Here is a 20023-nt window from a genome sequence, read left to right as displayed (position 1 = left end):
TTATTTTATCGCGGTAAGAATAATAGATAATCTGTGTCTCATTTCCATCATTTATATTATTTATTTCTCACAACCCCTTTCACCAATTTACGTTTACTTTATTTTAAACTTGTAACGTTCCTTCACGTCTAATGTCTCTTACAAATATTCCACATTAATTTTATGGTATTTGTGAGATGTATTAGTCAGGATTGCGATTCTTTTGGCGCAAATTTCCATCCCTAGGTAGGGGTTCTTAACATACATTATCGAATTATAATTATGTTGGTCGATTTTACTTGTTTCTTAACATATCATCTGTAAATCTATATAACAAATGACATAGGTTTTGGTGTCATGTCATAACTTTAGTTTATAAATATCGGTCGTCCAATTTTTTTTTTTTTTTGAATCATGACCTTTCTTTTTAAACAGTCTTTCAAAAGATAGATATTAACCGTCATAATAACTTCCCAATCCATTTAAACTCTCTAACTATTTTTCTCTCTTTCCTCTTTTCTCCCTTCAAACAACTCAATACAATCTCGGTTATTATTTTATATATATATTTATTCCTTCAATATCTGTATAAGACCAAAATATTTGATAATTTTGTATAACATAAATATAGAAAGTTTCTTGCCCTACGGGCACGAGCTATACCCTAGTAGATATAAACAAGGCCGGATAGGAGAAGGTGTGATTTCTGTCTGTTTCATTCTTATCAGTTATCCAAATATCTATAGTTCTTTTTTTAGTTTCATTTTGGTCCTGAAAGGATGACTAATTAACAAAAAATAACAGCTTAAAAGTGACTAGCTCCCAAAATTGCTCCATTGTCCTATTTATGTTCATCAAGAAATAAGAAAAGTTTGCATATTAGAAATTAAAGGGTCTTACGAATTTAGCAAAAAGCCCAAATATAAATTTAAAGTACTTAGTCACCAATCCCCAATTAAAAATGGTGTATTTGGTCAACATAATAACTCTAGCAGAAGAGTTTACAAGATAATTATATATCTCTTATTGAGCACACCACCAAATGACAAAGATTGTTATCAGTTGAAAGAAATCCTTTCATAGCATGCGACTTCTTATGTTGGGAACAAGAGATGAACAAAAATTAAAATTTCCAAAAAGCCTTGCTTGTGTTTCCAATACGAAGGATTGTTTTTGGTATTTCTTATGTTGTACACAATCCTACTTTGATGCTGAGACGAAGTGTGGTACTCTTCTTAAAAAGTTAAATACTCTTAAGTCTTCCATAGTGAGGTCTTTTATAACCGTGAGGTTCAGGAGACAGGAGTGTCAAGCGGACAGTATCACTATAACATCTTCCTGTAACATCTTAATATTTATTAGTGTCGAAAAGACACTGAATAAAACTACATATCATTTGCTCTAGATAACCAATTCTATCCGTTAGAAAGAAAAAACACACTGAGGCGTTCTAATCCTTATTGTGAGCGTGTTTGGATCCACAAAGGCAATCGCTCGGATGTTCCCCTAACCCAATCACTCGGATATTAGGCGTTCTATTCCCTATTGTGAACGTGTTTGGATCCGCGAAGGCAATCGCTCAGATGTTCCCCTAACCCAATCGCTCGGATGTTCCCCTAACCCAACCTGGGAACCGACTGGAGGGAACCGCAGCATGGAGAATGTCTACATCTCGTCTCAAGGCTCATTTTTTGTTTTGGTCGAAATGATGGGAGACGTATGTAGTTTGGTCTACAGTAGCTCAGAAAAAAAATTGTTCTAATATTGCTTTTCAAATAAAACCAAGGCCAGAATTAATTATTATTGTAACTAATAATTAAAATCTAAGAGAGTTCAGACCAGGTTCCATAGAAACATTGTTTCCAACATTTCAAGAAGTCAAAACATATAAATAAAAGGGTTCCACTTTTAATTCATAAACTAGTACCAACTCATTTTTTCGATCTTATAACATCAAGTTGTCTTCTTTCCGCTCCTACCTCCATTAATTCTTTTCCAAATCATAAGCGGTGTAACCACTTCGACAATCCGGAAGATTGTAACCTTCAACTCTGCTGTTCTCTGCTGTATTTGCGTAGAAGGTTCAAAGGCACAGACATCTCCCAACTCCAAACTGTTCTTCATGACAAAATCAGCCCACCCTAAACCCTCAACGACTACACAAGTCTTCTGTTTGTAGAGTTTGTACTTGACACCCCATGTCTTGTCATCCATGCTAAGGTTTATTTCTGCATTTTTGCTGGGGAGGTACTCCCTCGCGAAGCATTTTGGGATTGTCTGCATAACGAGGTTATGATTAGAAATCGTAGTTTCATTAACATATCTCTAATCATATATCTTACTTGTTAAACCATGGTGTCTTCTCGAAGAGACACTAAGTAGTTCGACTCCGGGGACTGAGACCAAGGCAATCCTTTCCCTAATTACTCTAATAATAGAGGTAAATTTGAGCAGAGTTTGTTCAACTTAGCTTGGGCACGGCAGTGCCGCCGGGCCCAAGCCTGAGCCCAACCCGAGTCTCGAGTAACTAACGTAGTTATCGGTTGTTTATCTACACAAGTGAAAAAGCAAGCCTCTGCAGAATAGTCAAGTTGTACATCGTCGGATGAAAGTATTTCGAAGAATGAAGTAGAAGTTGAGAAGCTCACCAAACAGAATCTGCGAGTTACATGCGTCTCACACATGGTTACTAAAAAGTGCGGCTTCTTACTTCCTTCGTATGCTGCTGCAACTCTTTTTTTGAGACTTCTTTTTTGGAGACTGCTTCTTTTGCCTTCACTTGCATCTCTGCCCGATACAGAACTTTTAGGAAATTTAGGCTTTGGTTCCACATAGACTTGTTCATCTGAAACATTTTCATCGAAAGAATTAATCCGAAACTTCAAATATATTTGTATACAATAAATAAGAAAGAATAATATTTGACCTTCTTCGCTCATTTCTGCTTCCACTATTGCACGGATAGAAGATATTGACTGTGTTTTGGCAGCTCTAGCTAGTAGTTGTGGTCCTTCCACAGATAGCTCTCTGTGCTGGTCCTTCTGTCGGTTTCCAGGATGACTAACCCTTACAAAAGGTCCAGCACCTCTTTCTTTTCTTTTACGTTTCGACATATGGTTGTTTAGGGCCTTTTGGTCACTGGAGTTCCTCGTAAAGGGAATACTTTCAATCTCACAAAGGCTTTTGTCAAACAATGATATTTCGAAACGAGACTCCATTTTGTACTCGAAAGACAAGATGTCATTCTCTTTCAGCTTATGATCCGCTACAAATTCACGCCACCCGTTTCTCAGAAAGAGATTACCATCAGTTCTTGCCAACTCAACGTTCCAGGTATTCCCACTTGGCCCTATTAGCTCTACAGTCTCTGAGAGTTTATTTTTCATTTTCTCTACAAACTTCTTTGGAAACTCCTGCATACACGCAATATCAACATAACAAACTTAAGCGGCAAGATTATATGACGTACGACTAATTGAATTGGATCTTATAATGAAGAAACTTACAAGTTGGAGATGGGGATGCTTGGGTAGAACTACTATGAACTTATTCCAGTATATGAGTTGATCCTGATCTGCAACATCTGATTGATGGCTAAGTTGGGAAACTGAATGTTTCATCCTTGCTTTATCCAGTTCAATTCTAGTGGATCTCCTTCGTTGGACTGTCCATTTATGTACCTCAAAGTGTTCTTGTTTGCTAGATTCTTCAGATGTGCTATCATCAATATAGGCATCATCGATATCTTCAGATGTGCTATCATCAATATAGGCATCATCGATCTCTTCAGATGTGCTATCAACAATATTTGCATCATCAATCTCTTCAGATGTGCTATCCGCAATGTATGCATCGTCGATCTCTTCAGATGAGCTATCATCAATATAGCCATAATCAACTTCTTCAGATGTATATTCAAAACCTCTTCTTCGAGATACATCTGCACCAATTTCCCTTCGAGTTGCAGCTTCAGCACCTATACCTCTAGATGAACCTGCTCTCGAACGTGAATTTGGGTATGTAATTCGACCTGTAAAACAGAGTCATGTCAAAAAGGCTATTTTCTTTAAAAGCTCGAACATGTAGGAAGAATCTCCAGCGAAGACTTCCAGTTATACATTGATCTGATTAATTACATAAGAACTTCCAGCGAAGACTTACAGTTTAAAATAAATAGGAACTCAACCAGATTGTAGGTGAAGAGATATAACTCATAAATTTCAAACAAAAAAGCAAATCTAATTAATCAGATCAATGGATAACTAAACATTAATACTTGAATAGATAACCGATCAAAAAACTTCCAAAACACACCAAAACTAGTAAAACTTACAGTTCAAGGCATCTATTTACCTTAAGACAATTTTTAGGTACTAAAACATTACCACCACAACGACCTCAAAAAACTCTCTTTTTAAGAACTACAAATTTCATGGCCGGTAGAAACCAATCCTAATAAAGCAATAAGTTCTAAAGTAAAATAAACTAAAGTAATCCTCAAATGGTTTGCCCTTAAGACTTAAGAGATCTTGATTCTCATCATAGAGGGAGTTGCTTGTTTCATACTTATGCAGATGAACAAAGTGTGGCCCATTCCATTAATAGTCACCCACTGCTAGCACTTGGTTTCTTTTTATTTCTCCTTTTTACGCTAACAGTGGAAATTCAACCATCGACCGTACCAAGCGGCCAATCTTTCTCTAAGAACTCAAACTTATTAAGTAACTGAATTATCATATTACGTGAATATGGAGGTGGACTCACTATCCCTAATAAACGAACACATAATATATATCAAGCATATTCTTAACATATAATGTCATGAAAATATACCATACCTTCAGCAACTACCTTTGCAGGTACAGCCTTGCAGGTTGCTTTATTATGACCAGACTTAGAACACTTGGTACAGTTCCGTTGCTTAGCCAAACCAACTTGTTGATCCCTGCCTCTCATCGTCTCTATCTCGGGTCTTCCTACTGCCATAATGAATCGTGATGTCATTAGTACGAAAAACGTGCAAATAAATAGTGACCACATATAAACAAAAAGGTATAGAATGAAAATTGTCATGAGATACTGAATGTAAATCTCTCTAACCACTATCAATGTTCGTCTTTCGAAACTATCATTAGAATTTAAATTTCAAACAGAAGCCGCAAATAAGATTTCACATAGAGGTAGAAGAATGATATGCTCCCTTTGTCCTAGGTGACGATTGTTCTGTATATTGGGAAATTCATCATCACCCAAAATTGATCCATTGGATCTCCATGTAATCCCACAAATAGGGATGACGCTAATATTTTGGCAACCCCACATAGAACTCGAAAGTTACCCCTTTTTTAAGATATGTTGTCATCATTATTAAACTTCATATCCCTTCTCCTTATTGGCACTGCCACTGTGCCACACAAGTACAACGCAGAAACCGAAAATTGTTTCTCAAAATAATGAAAAAGCAAATTTATTAATAAGCCCAATAGTGGGAAAAAATTGCAACAAATATTAGGGTATAGAATCATGTGTCATCACAATGATGTGAGAGAGCATGCAACCTTTCAACTTTCATAAAAAAAAATGTAATATCAGGATTGAATCCCAATTTATCATGAAGTTGAAACTTGAAACATATTTTTCTAAGCGAATTGCGCATAAGTAAATGTTTTATTGAATTCACATACTCTTCACAAATTATTTTGTTCCTATGATTCTCAATACTGAAAATTGGAAAGACCAAATCCATCCAAAATTCAAATCATAAATCCAATTCCCAACTCTTTATTTCTTAACCTGCAGATTCCCCTTCTCCTAATAGAAAAACTAAAAAAAATTCTTGACGATCCTAAACTATTGCCCACAAAAAAAACATGAGAGAATGGTAAATAATCCCTAATTTCTATAAGAAAATGTTTCATTTGAATCGTTTTTATCCAAACACTTTCCCTCTCTCATTTCCACTACACAATCTCTTTCAAAACACAAACAGTCATAAACTATTTAGACAAATTAATGTACACAAGAAATAAAATAAGATCTGGAGAAGAAATCAATAATTTTACCAATTCTGCTTGATATCAAAGAGATATACAAAGAAACTGGAAACCACGCTTCAACCTTCCCCACCCAATTTCTACTAAGTGATAACTCTGATAGACAGAACGAACAACTTACTACCTTGCTTGATTTTCAAAAGATCTTCCCCTTTCTGCTACTATTTGAAAGGAAACAAGGTTTTCATTAACGATTGGATTCTCTCTAACAATAGTGTGATATGCATATATATAATACAACATCAAGGTCACAGGCGGACATTTCGAAGCTAGGTTAGCCTAGTGTTGACCAGGAGAATATTCTAGAAGGTTATGTTAAGCAGGGGGCAGGGCCCAAAGTCACCGAAGCGGCTGATTTGGGCCTAACATAATAAAGGGCCTCATGTTTTGGATTTTTTATGCGAGTCTTGAAATAAAAGCTATATTCCAATCTAAACAAACTTATAACATGATTTAAGGTAGCTCAGTGTTTAAAAGTACAATTTATGTGGAAGAGGTCAAGGGTTCAAGTCCTCCCACGCGCAATACTAGAAATCTTATTTAATTTTTTTCAAACATGCGTTATATAAGGCCCCAATTTTTAACTCTGCTTGGGGCCTCCCAAATATTTAGATCGGCCCCGATGTTAGGTGTCCATAACTTACAAAATATTTAGGTCGGCCCCGATGTTAGGTGTGCACCCTTGCTTATGAATTATGACAAGTTGACCTTTTGGCCCCTAGTTAGTCCAAATATGCCATTTGACCCTTTTTTTTAATATTCCATTTATTCACCACGAATGTAACTTTCTTACATTCCATGTTAGCCCTTAAAAATAATTGTTATGTCTCTTTGCTTTCTCTTTCCTATGCTCTCTCAACCCGTGCTCTCTCTCCCCAAGCACAATGAACCTTCATTAATGGAGGTCCAATCCTTTGACCACCACTACTCTCGAATTTTGCAAAACAACCTCCACCTTGAAGTCTTATTTAACTACATATAACCAGAGCCTCCGGCACGAACACTTTCATTATGCATTTTACGTATGTAGAATGTAGATTACATGTGTAAGCGGATGTTAAAGTTCAAAAAAAAAAATAGAAAGATAAGAAACTCACCTTGCATCTATGATTTAAAAAAAAAAAAACAGCAAAATAATATAAAATCGATCTTAATGAAAAATAAATTGATGTATTATAATTTTTTCTGTACGTAAATGTCTTCTAATTTCTAAGTTATGCAACAGAAGAGAGACATGTACATAGGTTGATTATTGGTGAATCCCCCTCCTTTACAAAAATGGTATTTTAGGATGAAGTTTCATTTTTATTTTGGCCTTAGTGAATGAACAAATAACTAATGATTGAATACAAAAAATGAAGAATGAATACATCAGTTAGTAAATATAACTTCTATATAAAAATGGTATTTCTAGTTGCTTAATTTAAATGAATATATCTAAATAAATTTCTTACTGATACCGGAATCGAAATAAAACATGAAACGATTCAGCAAAATATAAATGAATCTGTCTATACTAGATCACTGAAAAATAGTAATAACAAAACTTTTCTAATTTATCTGTTAGTAGTAAATCACCAATATGTTTTGTAATCATCGCCATAAATCTGAAAATTTTCTGTTCTAATTTTTATATTTTAATTCTCACAAAATGAGTATAGCGCTACACAAAGCTAAGTTAGGAGACAATTGAATTGTTATGAGGTAACTTTCTTACATCGCAGGTTTGTCCTTAAATTTAATTCTTTTCTCTCTTTCTTACATCGCAGGTTTCTCTCACCCCGTTTCTCTATTATTTTCCCAATCTTAATGAACCTCCATCACAGAAGGTTCAATTGTTTGACCACCACCACTCCGAATTTTGCATCACCATCATCTTCACCACTCTAAAGCATTACTTGACGTGCTGTTACCTAATCAATTTACTTTAAGGACCCTAAACCACCTTAGTTGTCGCCATTGCCTCTTATTAGTTGTTTAAATCAATTCCTTACTAATAGGAAAATAGAAATAAAACACGAAACGATTAGGACAAATAAATGAATCTATCTATATCGAATCACTGGAAATTAGTAATAACCGCACTTTTCTGATTTACATCCGTTAGTAGTGCATTACTAATATGTTTTTTAGATCACTGTTATAAACTTAACAAGTTACAAACGTAAAAACTCTATATATTATAACGATATATAACAGAGTCAAACAACCAAATTTAATCTTGTGATGAAATATTAGTTTTCAATACGTAAAAACATATATTGGCATATAGGCTTTAGAATGTCTGTCTAAGAAGGATGATCTCTTCTGTAACAGGCCATTGCGCTTGTGGATTATGTCAATGGGTCTTGATGATGCTCAAAGAACCCATGTCATGAAGTAGTATAGCATATGATCGGTCATTGCGGTTTGAGTGCGAAGTGTTCAAGCTGAAGTTATACTAAATCAATTTGGATTGGCAGAAAAGCAAACCAGTTTGGTTCAGTCCAATTTATGCTCACCCCTAACACTGAATAGTAAGATAGTCTCTTCTTAATTAACAAAGATAATCTATCATAAGTTTAACTGAAATAAAATCCGTTCGTTCCAGAGAGCAAATATAGTATTTTGATAGGTAATAAGTGTATAATAAAACTGGATTAAAATGATTTTTATAGTGGACACGTACCTGCCGCTAGTGTTAGATGGAGTATTGCGATGCTTGGGCCTTGGTTCTTGTAGACAAATACTCATTGTCTTTGTTTGAAGTCAATCTACGCTATCAAATCAACCTTGAAAACGTTTATCTCCACAGATGCGGCTATGTCGGATTGGATAGCATCGATTACAATGCAACAGAGCTATTAGACCATGTATAATCATCATACAAGATATAGCTGATGGATAAAAACACATCACAACTGCCCCTTCACATCTGAACATAGAAAAAGTATTAGATGTTGAGGACTCCTCGAGGAGATGCACAGACCCAAATTGCGAAGTGCACCACAAAACCAACTACGCCCAATTCCTCTGTAATTCGCAACACCTATAAAGCGATACACCGTTGCTATTAGCTCAAACACTTCAGGAAAATCAGTACTCGCTCACTCATAATATATAAATGAAAGATTAAATTTGACATTTTGAACTGAAAATGAGTATCCAATTCTCTTCAGAGATCTCGCCTATACCCTTTATTAGTGACCTCACTGAAAACCACCAAGTCGTGAGCTTTTTTAATATCAAATAACATCTTCTATATGGTTCCAAGAAAAACTAACTTTGTAATAAGGTTATTGAGTTTGTAAGAACAAATGAGAAGAATGTTTTCAATCAAGTTAGGGTTTTTACAATGTTAAGAAACCAAAACAAAGTCCTAATGTTTGAATCTTACCTGATTGAAGAATGTTCGCTCTGCTTTCGGCGGTTGCTCTTCCATCATTATGCTCACTCCCATCTCATCTACTGGGTCTTCCCTCACTACCATCTTCTTTTGGTCCCTTAATCCAATAGGGCATTTGAGCCTCTTTTTATTATTCCATTTATTCACCACAAAGTAACTTTCTTACATTCCGTTGCCCTTAAATTTAATTGTTATGTCTCTTTGCTTTCTCTTTCTGTCACAGAGATTGATGATGCATATATTGATGATAACACATCTGAAGAGATCGATTATTCATATATTGATGATAGCACATCTGAAGAGATTGATGATACCTATATTGATGATAGCACATCTGAAGAGATCGATCATACCTATATTGATGACAGCACATCTGAAGAATCTAGCAAACAAGAACAATTTGAGGTACGTAATTAGACAGTCCAAGGGAGGAGATCCACTAGAATTGAGCTGGATAAAGCCAAGATGAAACAATCGCCAACTTCAGTTTCCCAACTTAGCCATCAATCAGATGTTGCAGATCAGGATCAACTCATATACTGGAATAAATTCAAGTTGTTGCGTTTCGTAGTAGTTCTACCCAAGCATCCCCATCTCCAACTTGTAAGTTTCTTCACTATAAGATCCACTTCAATTAGTCGTACATCATATAAGCTTGATGCTTAAGTTTGTTACGTTGACATTGCATATATGCAAGAAATCCCAGAAAGTTTGTAGAGAAAATGAAGAATAAACTTTCAGATGGTGTGGAGCTAAAAGGGCCAAGTGGAGATACGTGGAAGGTTGAGTTCGAAAGAACTGACGATAATCTCTTATTTGGAAACTGGGGGGGGGGGGGGGGGGGGGGGGGGGGTGAATTTGTGGAGGATCATAAGCTGAAAGAGAATAATATCTTATCTTTCGAGTACAAGATGGAGTCTCGTTTCGAAATATAATGTTTGACGAAAGCGGTTGTGAGATTGAAACTAGTCACTTTACAAGGAAATCCAGTGGCCAAAAGGCCTTATACAACCATATGTCGAAACGTAAAAGAAAAGAAAGAGATATTCGGACTTCTGATGTTCTCTCAATCAGTTTCTCTCTTTTTTCCCAATCTCAATGAACCTCCATCAATGGAGGTTCAATTGTTTGACCACCACCACTCTGAATTTTGCATCACCATCATCTTCACCACCACTTTAAAGCAAGAAATTGTGATGCTAGATTTTTGAATGAAGTCTCCATCAATGGAGGTTTTTATAGTGGACTACATACTTGTTGTTGGTGTTAGATGGAGTCTTGTGATGCTTGAGCCATGGATCTTGGAGGCGGACACTCATTATCTTTGTTTGCAGTTAAATCTACAATATGTCATCAAGCTTGAAAGCGTTCATCTCCACAGATGCGGCTATGTCGGATTGGATAGCGGCTATGTCGGATTGGATAGCGTCAAATCCAATCCAATCGAGCTATTAAACCATGTATAATCATCATATAAGATCACAGCTGATGGATGAAGACACATCACAACCGCCCGATCACATCTCAACGTGTAACATACCCAAATTGCAAAGTGCGCCACCAAAGCATTTAGACCCGAATCGTCTGTAATTCACAGCACCTGCAAAGAGAAACACCATTGCTATTAGCTCAAAAACTGATGGAGTCAATATTCACTCACTTATAATTTCTAAATGAAAGATTAAATTTGACATTTTCAACTGAAATTCAGTACCCAATTCTCTTCAGAGAGCTCAATTATACCCTTTATTAGGTGATCTCCATGAAAACCACCAAGTTGTGTGGTTTCCAGAAATCAAATGACATCTCCTATATGGTTCCAAGAAACTTAAAGCAAACCTAAGTTTGTAAGAAAGTTCTTTGGTTTGTATGAACAATTAGTACAATCAAAATTGAGAAAAATGTTTTCTATCGAGTTATTAGGGTTTTGACAGTGTTAAGAAACCAAAATGAAACCCTAATGTTTGAGTCTACCTGATTGAAAATGTCCTCTGATCCGTTTCTGCAGGTTTTTCTTCCATCATCATCATGCTCTGCTTTCAAACCTTCTCCGGCATCGTGTCTTCCGCCACTACCATCTTCATGATTAAGGGTTTACCATCTTCCCTCGCTACCACTTCAGTAGGGGGCTATTTTGGAAGATTTAGTTGGGTTTTGGTGAATTGCTTTTTTTTTTTTTTTTTTTGACAAGAAAGAAGTCTATAAAACTCAAATAAAAGTTACAGCGTAACCCCCAAAATATAGAAAAGACAAAACCGGACTAAACTTATAAGTTAACAACAAGGACATCAAAGCATAATTTTAAGAACTTGGTGGGTAAAAGCGGAGGAAGCGGCATCGTGGGCCTCTTGGTTGTATGCTCAACCTCGATTGAAGGTCATTGATTTCGTTAATTAAGCGTCACGGTGTCTCACTATCAACGACTGATATCAAATTGATTAACACGTGTGCATCTCCTTCCACTATAAAACCCCTCAACCCTAATTCTTCTCCTAAATCTAGGACAGTTTCTAAACCCTTTAGTTCACTACAGATCGCCGAATGAGGATTCACTACTCTCACCTTCGTCCCCAAAATCTGTCCATCGGAATCTTTTGCTATGGCTGCTTATGTAGCTTTATCACCTCGAAATGCTCCATCAAAGTTTATTTTGAAGTTACCTTGTGGTGGTGGACACCATATTCTTGCTTGTGAAAAGTTAGTGGTAATCGAAGAAGAATGATCAAGGTGAGGAATATACCTCAAGGCGTTTGTTGTATTCCACCAGCAACGAACTAGATTTAGATGTTTGTTCTGAAAATGCTTTTCACATCTGGTTTTCCACCATTCCCACATCATGTAAGTAAAGGTATACCAATCCCTGTCTCCTATTTCTTTTTCAAGAAGAATAAACTTAAGGTTTTTTATCGGATCTGTATATCTCTGTAGCAGGTGAGTTGTACCAGCTTTCACATTAAGGTTCCCAAATAAAAGGCAACTCCCAAACAGGTGCGTTGTGGTTTCTATTTCGTTTTGGTTACACATGATACACATTTGATTTATGTGTTGGACCCGAGACCCTATGTTGCTGAGGGTGGGTAAACCTTCATGTATCATTTTCCAAATGAAGTTTTGAACTTTAGGGTTTATATCTTTCTTTAACCAAAAGAGTTTCCAAGGGAAATCTGCTGCTTCATCTTGTATTGTCGCCGGAATTTTGACCTCTGCATAAAATGATTTTGTTGAGAACTTACCTGTTTCAATGGGTTTCCAGATAGGCCTATCTCTATTGTTGCCTTCACTTAAGCATATATTGATTATTTCTTGTGCTGTTTGGTGATCGAAATACATTTGAATCATAGTAGTATTCCATTGTTTCTGATTGATAAGCATAAGATCAGACACTAGTTTAATGTTGGGACGTAAAGGTTGTATGGGAATAGGAGTTAGATCTATACTGTTTTGTAGCCAGGGGTCTTGAGTAATATTTAATGATTTGCCATCACCTATTATCCACAATTTGTTTTTCTTCATTGTCTCTTTTGTTTCTTCAATAGCATACCAAAAATCTCCATTTCTTATATATTTTGCCCTCAATAATTTTACCCATACTGCATCTTTTTGAGTAAGAAAACGCCAAGTCATTTTTGCCATAAGAGATTGATTAACATCTTCCATGGATCTTATTCCCAGTCCCCCATTGTTTTTTGGACTGGTTATGATATCCCATTTGTTAAAATGGAGTTTTCTTTCACTTTTATCATGACCCCACCAAAAGCATCTTTCAATTTTCTCTAGTTCATGAATCACTGTTTTTGGCATAAGTTGGTAACTGCATGGGTATGTACAAAAAGAAGACAACACTATTTTATGAGCACCGTACGTCCTGGTTGGCTTATGAGTTTGTTCTTCCATCTTGATAAACTTTTTGGGGAAATAAAATTGGGAAGGGCTAAAAGCACCCGCTCAAAATGCTGTAGGCACCCAGATTTCACATGCGACATCTCACAATTTGTGCTTTGACCGGATGCCTACAGCAATTTTGTATTAGATCCTTTCACTATGCATCCAATTTCTCCATGGTGGTGGTAGAAACATAACTCACACGGTAAATTTCTCCACAATTTTTCTTTCGTTGTATTTGATTGAAGATTGATTTTTTTCTCAAGAAAATTGTATTTGATTAGTTGAGGTGGCTATGGATAAATTTGGACCGTCTAGTATCTCTATCTGAAATAAAATTGAAGTGTTGATTAGAATGATAAATAAATGCAAGGAGAATAAAAGTGTAAAAAATCAGTTACTTTTAGTTGACCATTTATTTCCTAATTGTTATGGAAAAAATATTTTAAGTGAGTATTTTTTACTTTTCCTCTTGTTTCCTCGATTTTCCCACTATTTTTTCTCCATTTCCATAATGATAGCAGGCAAACAACCATTGTCAGCAACTTTTAACTTTTTTTTTCGAATCATTTTCTTCTTTGCCCACCACCTTCTAATCACATCTATTATTCCTCTTTTCTCTTCACTCTTTCTCTCCTTCTTCTCTATAGTCGTTTCGGTAGGGGAGGTGGGCGAAGGGGATCTACCAGACTTGTTGGGGATTTGTTTTTCAGAAGCTCTAACCCATTTCTTATTTGTTCTTCAATTCTCTCTCTAAGAATCAAATTTTTAACTCATCTGAGATTCTGTATATCGCCTTCAATATTCCCAATTTCGTCAAACCCCTCCTCTCATCATCGCCACTATGTTACGCCCCCGAGTGACCAGTGGCGAAACCAGAAATTTTCATGTGTGGGGGCACTTTTTAGTTATAGTTAATGAACAAATGTCATAGTATACGATCAGGTAAGAATCAAAAAGTAAATTCTCAACGGCAATTTAATTATAGTTAAGATATTGCATGGTAATTTTGACGTATTGCAAGCTATCTCTTAAATTTACTCACCAATATGGTTCGGGGACCTTCCCCTCAACTAGATTACCAAAAAAATATTGAAAGAAAACAAAGAGAAGAGATGAAGGCATAGTGGTGAAGATTAGGATGAAACGATAGTGGAGACAATGAAGAAGAAGTGATCGTAATGGAAAGAAAGATGAAATAAAGTTTCTTTCTAATATCATGTTTACTATGACAAATTTGACAAACGAATAGAAAAGTTAGTTTTGAATTCTAAAATACAAGTCACGAGAAAATCTGACAAAATTAAAAAACTGAGGATTATTCAGAAAATTTATCATCTTTACGAACCTATTTTAATAAGTTGATAATTTTGAGGAGGTCAAAATTGAGTTAGCCAAATTAACAAGCTTCACATGGCCTTCATTAGGAATTCCTTATAAGCATTATTCTAAACCAAACAAGAGTTCCATTTTAGCGTGAATAGTAAAAATCCTAGAAAAAACTGTTGTTAATGGGAGTACTCAATCCCAAGACCTTTATTATGTAGCTCAAGCTTTTCACCATCTGAGCTAGGCAAGGATTTTGTTCAACAAAAGGAACAATGCGTATATAATAGGATAATCAGTGTTGTGTAACATAAATGAGCCACATTATGGTTGTCGGGCCACATGCCCTCCACAGACCCCTATGTGGGCTCGCCCTTGCGAGTGAGCGTGTTTGTGTTAAAGCGTTATTGTCATTGATGCTAGGTGGAAATCTGTCAAATGTTGATAGCTTCTTTAAAGATCGATCTAAAAATATTTCATCTCATCGGGAAAATGAAAAAAAAAATCTCGTCTTTCCGGTTTTCCATTACTGTGCAAAAGTGGTAGTTATGGATTTGGAAAAATGGTGTGGTCGGAGTTGGTGGTGTAAGAAATGAGGAAGAAGAAGATACTTCGTTTCCCTTCCCAATTTTGTACTCCACAAAATTTGTCAGAATTCACTTTTTCTCTATAAAAATTTATATCACAGAAAATATTCTTATCTCCCCAAAACGTCTTGTGTCCAAAAATATGTGCACACAATTAATTAATATAGATTTCACTGTCCATATATGAGGTGTCGATGTAATCCTTTAAAACGAAGTAATCATATAGGAGTTATTCAAGTTTTCTTTATAGAGAAGAAACTGAGCTTAAGGGACCTTGGAGCATCTCCAATGTAGCACTTAATCTTAGAAACTCTAAGTGCCACATATGCTTTTTAGATTTTTTTCTTGAACTCTGTCCAATGCAACACTCTATTTGGATCTCTAAGATGACGTATCGAGGGCGGAATAGAGATATCTCAAGAGGACACTCTATTTCTAAAGTGTCTTCTTGAGATATCTCTAATTGTCCAACTCATCAATATTAGATTTTCAACCAATAGAAATCGAGTCTTCGATATTATCTAAATAACTAATTATTTATTTACAAAAATAACTATGACACATTAGTTGAAGGATATATGTCCTTGGAGTCTGAAGGTACATCCTTCCGAAGGAATGTCCTTCGACCAAGATGGCAATGCGTACGATTTGGCTCATAGGATCAATCAATCCGGTTCAATTAGGAGTCGTAATGCTTAGCCAGAAGCCGCTTACGATTGTTGGATCACTTCGGTTATCCGCAGCTAACATAGACCGGATCCTACAACGGGTTACACATAAGAATTGGTAACTTGAAAAGTGAGAATAGACTAATGGGAACTAGTATATAGATGGATATGATCCAGTATAAGAGATAGAAAGAATCGGGCTCGAAAGAGAAGTCTGAAAAGACAAAAACCCGCTTTAAGGGGCAACAAGAGATTCTCTTAAGGGGAGATCCCTGGCCGGCCTTATTAAAGAGGTGGGTCGGGCAGAGTAAGCCCATTAAGGGCTACTCTGGCCGGCCACACCATGGGGAAACCCTAATTAGGGTTTGCCCATATTAAGAGTCTTAGTTAGTTTAACACTAACTTGTACTTATCTTTTCTGAATGACTTTTAGGATCCATTATTTGAGTGGGACTCTACTAAGGTAATGCATGTATAAAGCCCCATTATGAGTTCAGAAAAGGTGTGGAATTTTCTCAGAAAAAAATCATTCTCTTCACACAACTATTGAAGAGAGGGGATTTTAGAGAAAACGTTCCCATTCTATCTATCAAGTCTAGAAGAAGCAGTTCTTCATCTCAACCTTCAAGAAGGTCCTAGCTAACTGAAAGAAGAGAGTTCGAGTTATATAATTTGGTGTCTCAAGTAGAGGAGCTACACTTAAAGCTCTTTATCTTCCGAATACTGGTCGGAATTTAGTTTGTGGGAAAGCGAATGAAGGTATTCTTCTTCATTCTAGTTCATTGATTAGTTCATGTATATATCCTGGAAAACTTAGTGTTAATCATATGATGATTCAGATTCCGCTACCAACACTAGTAACATGATTAGGAATGTATTAGATACATGTAAAACCCTACATAAGTAACTAAGATAAGTTTAGAGTTTTGCATTGGAGACACAAAAAAATTGAAGATCTCTACTTTCGCTACATAAGAATGAGAACCTCAGTTGAAACTTGGCACACAGGATGATTTTTTTAGAGTTTTGCATTGGAGATGCTCTTAGTGCATCTCGAATGCAAGTCTCAAGAAAAACTCTAAAAATCTTATGTGTCAAGTGTGAAAAGTGGATCTTTAAATGGTCTTTTTCTTATTTGGCCATTTAGATACACTCTATTGAAAAGTGTTCTCTAATACAACACTTTAAAGAGAAACTCTAAAAACCTACTTTTTGTTAAAAATTAATCGATTTGCTTATGTGGCACTTAAAGATCCTCAAGATGACACTCTAAATTTGGAATGTCCTCTTAAGGATCTCTAAAATAAATCTTGACACATCATTTTAGAGATTCATGTTGGATTTTGCATTGGAAATGAATTTTAAAGGGAAACTCTAAAAGATCCTATGTGGCACTCTAAGATTTAGAGTTTGAGTGTTGCATTGGAGATGCTCTTATAATCGATGTAAGATCAGTTGCTGATGCAATATCTGTGGAGTTATAATTGGTGATCCTCCTATAAAGAAAGAGTGAATGAGTTATTTGGGTTTTTTTATTTTAGATTTGATGCGTTTTGGTCTTTAATTATCCAGATCATCATTCAAATTCAATGGTCATGTTGACATATTATGGGGCTCTGCCGTAGGGGTGGGAATTTTGTCTGAAAGCCCGAAACCCGGCCCGGAACGCCCGAGTCCGATTGATAAACATTCAGCCCGAAACCCGACACGGGTTGTGCACGCCCGACCCGTCTATAGATAATGAGCGGGCTTGGGTTTCAACTGGAAAACCCCTGCCCGAGTAGCAAGCCCGTCTGTTAAGCCCGAGTAGCCAGCCCGTCAATTAGCACCCCTAAAGTTTGGTCCGTATGTGGATTTAGTTCATTCCGTCATCTAGATCTAACGGCCAGGAAAATAAAAGGGTTATTTCCTAAATAGCCCCCAACCTTGTGACCAATTTCGTGCCTAGCCCCATACTTTACTAAAAATACCAGATGACCTCCTTTTTGAGTTACCGTTATAACTCCGTTAACCAGTCATCATTTCTCTCTCCTCCATCTCATAGCCTCTCTCTGCCACCTCATCTTCTCGCCACCTCATCGTCTTCACCGGCAGAGTCGTCGGCCGACCAATTTTCTGGCCGACGACCTTCAAGCATTAAAAATTTTTTTCACTCCTCTCTCTCTCTTGAAAAAAAACTTTCTTTTCTCACTCCTCTCTTTCTCTCTCTAAACACTCCGGCGAAGGGAGAGACCCCTTCGTCGGAGTTCGTTAAACAAACCTTGATGGTATGTTAAACGAGTCAAGGTATGTTCAACGAACAGACCTTGATGGTCTGTGTCTTGAACTCCGGCGAAGGGGTCACTCCCTTCGCCGTAGTGATTAGAGAGAGAGAGAGAGAGAGAGAGGAGTGGAAAAAAAATTTAGAGAGAGAAAATTTATTTATTTATTTATTATGTTTGAAGTTCGCTGGCTGGAAAATTGGCCGGGCGACGACCTTGCCAGTGAAGACGATGAGGTGGCAGAGAGAGGTTATGAGATGGAGGAGAGAGAAATGGTGACTGATTAACGGAGTTATAACGGTAACTCAAAAAGGGGGCCATCTGGATATTTTTGCTAAAGTAAAGAGCTAGGCAGGAAGCTGGTCACAAAGTTGGGGGCTATTTGGAAAATAACACAAAATAAAACTCTCTAATCAAGGTCGTTGGGTATAGGTTGATGGTAGGTTAGTCCTTAGAAATGACATAAACTGATAAACCCCTACTTTGACCAAAACCTAGCTTCCTTGCCGCACCTTTTTACAGTGTTGTATAGAGAAAATGAGAGATATAGAGAGAGATTGGAAGAATTAATTTGCCAAATTCCCACTTCTATTATCTTTGATTTCATCAAAAGTTATTATTTGATGTTGGTTATACATATCTAGAAGATGGAAGATGAACTGGAATCAAGTACCCATCTCTAATATTTAGATATTTGATGTCTCTCCTTCTTCTTCTTCTTCTTCTTTTTCTTCAATCTAGTTCTCTTTCCTCCTCTCATCGTCATGTTCTTTTCTTTAGATGTATACAGTAGTTATTTGTTGTAAAATCAAATATTTGTATAATGTGATTTGCAATTAGTGGTGCTCAAAAGGTCGGGCCGGCCCCTACAGAAAACGGGCCAGGTCAACTCGGATTCTGCACGGGCCCGTCTATTCCAAGCCCGACGGGCTAAATCCGTCACCTCTTTTTTTTTTTTTTTAATCTTCCTTTCTTTAAATAATTATATTCCTATTAAGGTTGTATATTTTATCTAAAATATATAAAATACTGAAGTTAGAGAATAATTTTTGTAAGTTGTAGAAAATTTTATGTAAAAATAAATTTAGGTAAGTTCCTAAGTTAGAGAAGAAATGTTCCCATTAAAGGCTTATATCTTATGTAAAATTAGATAATCTTTTCCTTTTAAGTTAAAAAATATAAAAAAATTAGGTAAGTTCCATAAACACTATTTTTGTGTAAGTTCAACAAAATCTTTTCTTTTTAAGTTAGGGAAGAAATTTTAGGTAAATACTATATGATCTTTTGCTAAGTTCTATTTTGTTTTAATTTACTTTTAGTATTAGGTAAGTAATATTTTCTTTTAGGTAAATAATCATTACTTTATAACCTAAAATCTAATATTTTTTAAAAAGGTAAAATTTCTAATGTTTTGATTTGTTATCTCGTAGTTTCATATTTGTAATGTTTTATTTCAATTAACTTTTAAAATTATATACTATTTTAATTTAATTTCATATCTTATAATAATATTTTTTTTTTTTAAAAAGTCTCGGTCAGACCTGGGTTGAGCCCGGCCCGGCCCTGCCTGGGTCAAGTCCCGGGTTGGTCCATGGTGAAGGAGTTGAAGGAGATGTCCTTCGACCAAGATGGCAATGCGAGCAATATGTCGGATAGGATAATTGATGTGGAAGATCATCAAGTCCGATTGATTTAGGGATCGTAGAGTTGTAGCTAGAGACCAACTACGATCGTCGAATTACGAAGTAATTCGCGGCTAACTTCGATCGGATCCTACAACGGGTTACACATAAGAGTGACAAATTGATCTAGGATATGACTAGTGGGAGTGAGATATAATCATGGGAGTGTCCCATAAACATATCTCATAGGCCTAAAAAGG

The 20023-nt window shown here is 36.2% G+C and overlaps 1 protein-coding gene across 6 annotated transcripts in view; it reads right to left on the bottom strand.

Annotated features, from left to right (window-relative positions):
- Positions 1-1755: 1755 nt before the first annotated feature.
- LOC147564824 (B3 domain-containing transcription factor VRN1-like) overlaps positions 1756-20023 on the bottom strand; it is a 61395-nt gene continuing 43127 nt past the window's right edge. For 2 of the 6 annotated variants that reach the window (XM_086650213.1, XM_086650220.1), the window contains 4 exons: positions 3486-4009; positions 2906-3392; positions 2628-2824; positions 1756-2256 (listed from right to left, as the gene is read on the bottom strand). In XM_086650213.1, the coding sequence (XP_086506339.1) occupies positions 1933-2256; positions 2628-2824; positions 2906-3392; positions 3486-4009 (1532 nt within the window). In that variant the 3' untranslated portion in view covers positions 1756-1932. The other 4 variants (XM_086650236.1, XM_086650244.1, XM_086650228.1 and 1 more) reach the window with 4 other exon arrangements.

Source organism: Eschscholzia californica, unplaced genomic scaffold (genome assembly GCF_041429995.1).
Source record: "Eschscholzia californica isolate CP2 unplaced genomic scaffold, dmEscCali1.0.p SCAF_1, whole genome shotgun sequence".
NCBI classification, from domain to species: Eukaryota; Viridiplantae; Streptophyta; class Magnoliopsida; order Ranunculales; family Papaveraceae; genus Eschscholzia; species Eschscholzia californica.
The sequence above is the reverse complement of the archived record's forward strand: the minus strand, read 5'-3'. Positions and strand labels throughout refer to the sequence as shown.